The 3,040-nt window shown below is 51.9% G+C and overlaps 1 protein-coding gene across 1 annotated transcript; it reads right to left on the bottom strand.

The window, feature by feature from the left end:
• Nucleotides 1–503: 503 nt before the first annotated feature.
• Nucleotides 504–1,726, bottom strand: GPR182 (G protein-coupled receptor 182). Its single transcript, XM_006878276.1, is given in 2 exon segments — nucleotides 504–590; nucleotides 593–1,726. Coding segments are annotated over 2 exon segments (1,221 nt in total).
• Nucleotides 1,727–3,040: the final 1,314 nt, after the last annotated feature.

Raw genomic sequence — 3,040 nt, 5'->3', positions numbered from 1 at the left:
CCATTGTCCCCACCCCCTCCACTTATCACAGCACTGAGGATGCATAGCTCAGGAACGTCCTGCTGAGGCCTCCTGGTTCCTTGGCCTCTGGCCTCTTGTCCCCTCAACTCACATGGTGGCTGGGAGACCAACAAGCACACAAATGCCGAAAGAAGGTTTTGTGAGGTTCCTGCAGAGCTCACTCTTTCCGGCCGGGGTGATTTATGAAATGAGGGCATCCAGTTTCCTCAGCAGAACACCTCTTTACCTTTAGCCCCTTTCCTGAGCTTGGCTGGACACAGATTTTGCAGAGATGCAGAGTAGTAACTGTTTCTATTTATTTCACCTTTTTTTTGGTGTGTGTACATGGCTCCCTTGGACACAAGGACCACGACAAATAGTATGGCACCCAAGGCCTAATCTCTACCCCTTCTCCCTCTCCCCGCCTCAATATTTTAAGATACACCCCAAATTAGCTATGAGTGCTCTGACCTGCTTCCTTGGCCCCCTCAAAATCTCTCCCCTCACCTCTGGCTGGACAGAAGATACTGAGGTGTGGAGACAGGAGAGGTATTTGGAGGCAAAGAGGCTGCTTGAAAGTTCAGGCTTGTGAGGGTGTGGTGTGGGGGCCTGCAGAGGTGGGCTGCATGCCCTCCTTGGTGATGATGATGGAATGCTGAGTGGAGGAGGAGGAGGAGGAACCCCGTCTACCCGTCCTGGCTGGATCCTTGGGAAGGTAATGGACCACAGCACTCAGGAGTCTGCCCTTGAAGCTTGGGTTAAGAAAGTTGTAAAGGATGGGGTTGATGACACAGTGAAGCATGGAGAAGCAGTCGATCACATCGTAGAAGAAGTAGAGCAGGTGGGCCAGGTAGCAGTGTAAGGAAATATGGGTTGAGTGCAGTGTGAACAAGAGCAGGGTCACATGGTAGGGCAGCCAACAGATGGCAAAGACGGCTATGTAGGCACACACCAGCAGACAGTGGCGCCGGCCCTCAGTCTGTCCTGTCCGCCGGAGCTGGCAGGCCGTCAGCACGTTGAAGACAGTGATCAGAGGGAAGGGGAGCAGAAAGCCCAGCACAGTGGTTGACAGGGCCACCACCAGGGCCCATGTGTTGTAGCTTTCAAAGGGTGCCATGAATAGGCACATGGGCTCGGAACCTTCCACCAGCTGGATGTGGACCACCTCAGGCAGAGGGATGATGGCGGAGAGGACCCAGACGCCTGCACACAGGACCCGCCGCCCTTGGTGCTGGTGGTGCTGCCAGTAGGGTGAGGCATTGGTGAGGGTGATGTAGCGGTCAACACTGAGGCACACCAGGAAGAAGATACTGCTGTACATGTTGGCAAAGTAGAAATAGTGAACGAAGCGACAAGAGAAGCTGCCCCAGAGCCAGGTATAGTCTAGCGTGACCTCCAGCATCCACACAGGCAGGGAGAGGACAATGCCCAAGTCTGCTACAGCCATGTTGAGGAGGTAGAGATTCAACAGCCCCACTTGGCCTGAGCAACGCCAGTTGACACATATCACCACGAGATTCTCCACCAGCCCAACCACAAATATGGCCAGGTAGAGGACAAAGAGGACCACACGCTTGGTGCTCTCGCTGAACTCCATGTGGCACTCGGGCAAAGTGTGATTGAAGAAGTAGAGCAGTTCACTCCAGTTGTGAATCTCTGCAGAGTCGCCGGCAGGCACCGTCAGCACCTCAGAGGGGCCAGGCCCCGAGCTAGATCTGACCTCCATCAGGACCAGCAGACACCTACTGGAAAGAAAGCAGGGTTCGAAGAGAAAGGCGTTCAGCAAAGCCGTCCCCAGAAGGACAGAGGGACTGAGGGGTTTGAGGGAAAGATTCTGGGTCTGAAGAGGAAAAAAAGGCACATTTAGTGTTTAAACGGTGAATGAATAACATACAAGTAATTTTCCAGCTTTTGCCCAAAATGCTTTATGAAGGAATTTCCATGCTGGGAGAGAGCAGGACTGTTTGTGCTTAGCAAGATTTCTTCCCAGCCTCAGCTCCAGCCAGTGCTGCCTGCGCCCTGATCCAGGTCTTCATTAAGGGTCCTTGCTCTGTTTTGCCAGTTGGGCTGTGGGTGTGGGACACACATTCCTCTACTTCATCCCTGGGGAAATCTCTGGATCATGCAGAAAAGCCAGTAGTCTTAAAGCCCAGAGTCCCTTCTTCCTGAGAGAGAGAGACACTCACCTGAATTTCAGTTGGGAGCACTTGGGCCTCCAGGCTTAGAAGGTCAGCTGTCGAGCTTTTGGGGAGCTGCAAGGAGGCTGGAGGACTTGTGACAGCAAAGCTGGCTTTGTTGCTGACTTCAGGGCTGCTCTTCCCATCAGGGAAGTTGTTATCACTGGCTGAGGCACTGTGGAAGAGGGCTGAGGTTTTTCCTGCATTCCCCCAATCCAATAACAGGGGAAGTCACAGCAAAAGACCCCTTGTAGGGATAGGGGGAGGAGTCAGGCTGCAAGCATGAAAAGTCAGACTTCACTCATTAGCGCTGTGGTTTTATACCTCCAAATCTCAGTTCTTCTCTCAATAAAAAGGTAACAATAAACCAAAATCAAGCATACTGCCATCGAGTCCATTCTGAGTGACCTTATAGGACAGAGCAGAAACGTCCCCTTTGGGTTTCTTTCTTTCTTTTTTAATGCTTTATTGTGAATTATGTGATAGGTTTACATGGGAGGATATCAGCTTCACATTGATCCTATTGAATATCGTTTCCTTGCCATGGTTACAAACCCTTACATGCATCATCCATCAACCAAAGGGTATACCCCGCAAGACTGCCACCCCCCCAGCCCCTCTCCCTCTCTGGGTCCAAAGTCCCCAGCCGCTCCATCTCCCACGTGATCGTCTCTGCTTCCATCCCTGGCATCACTGATTCTCTAGGTAGGGTTCCGTTCCCCTCTCTTCTTTGATGGTCCCAGGGACCTCCGCTCCTAGACTGCAAGGTTAACCACTCCCCTCCCTTTGCCTCAAAATGTCTACCTTTACATGTCCGTCCTTACAATCAGTCCTGATAACAATTATTCGCTATTGTATCACAA

Source organism: Chrysochloris asiatica, unplaced genomic scaffold, assembly GCF_000296735.1.
Source record: "Chrysochloris asiatica unplaced genomic scaffold, ChrAsi1.0 scaffold00033, whole genome shotgun sequence".
NCBI lineage: Eukaryota > Metazoa > Chordata > Mammalia > Afrosoricida > Chrysochloridae > Chrysochloris > Chrysochloris asiatica.
Note: the sequence above shows the minus strand (reverse complement) of the source record. Positions and strands in the feature narration are given on the sequence as shown.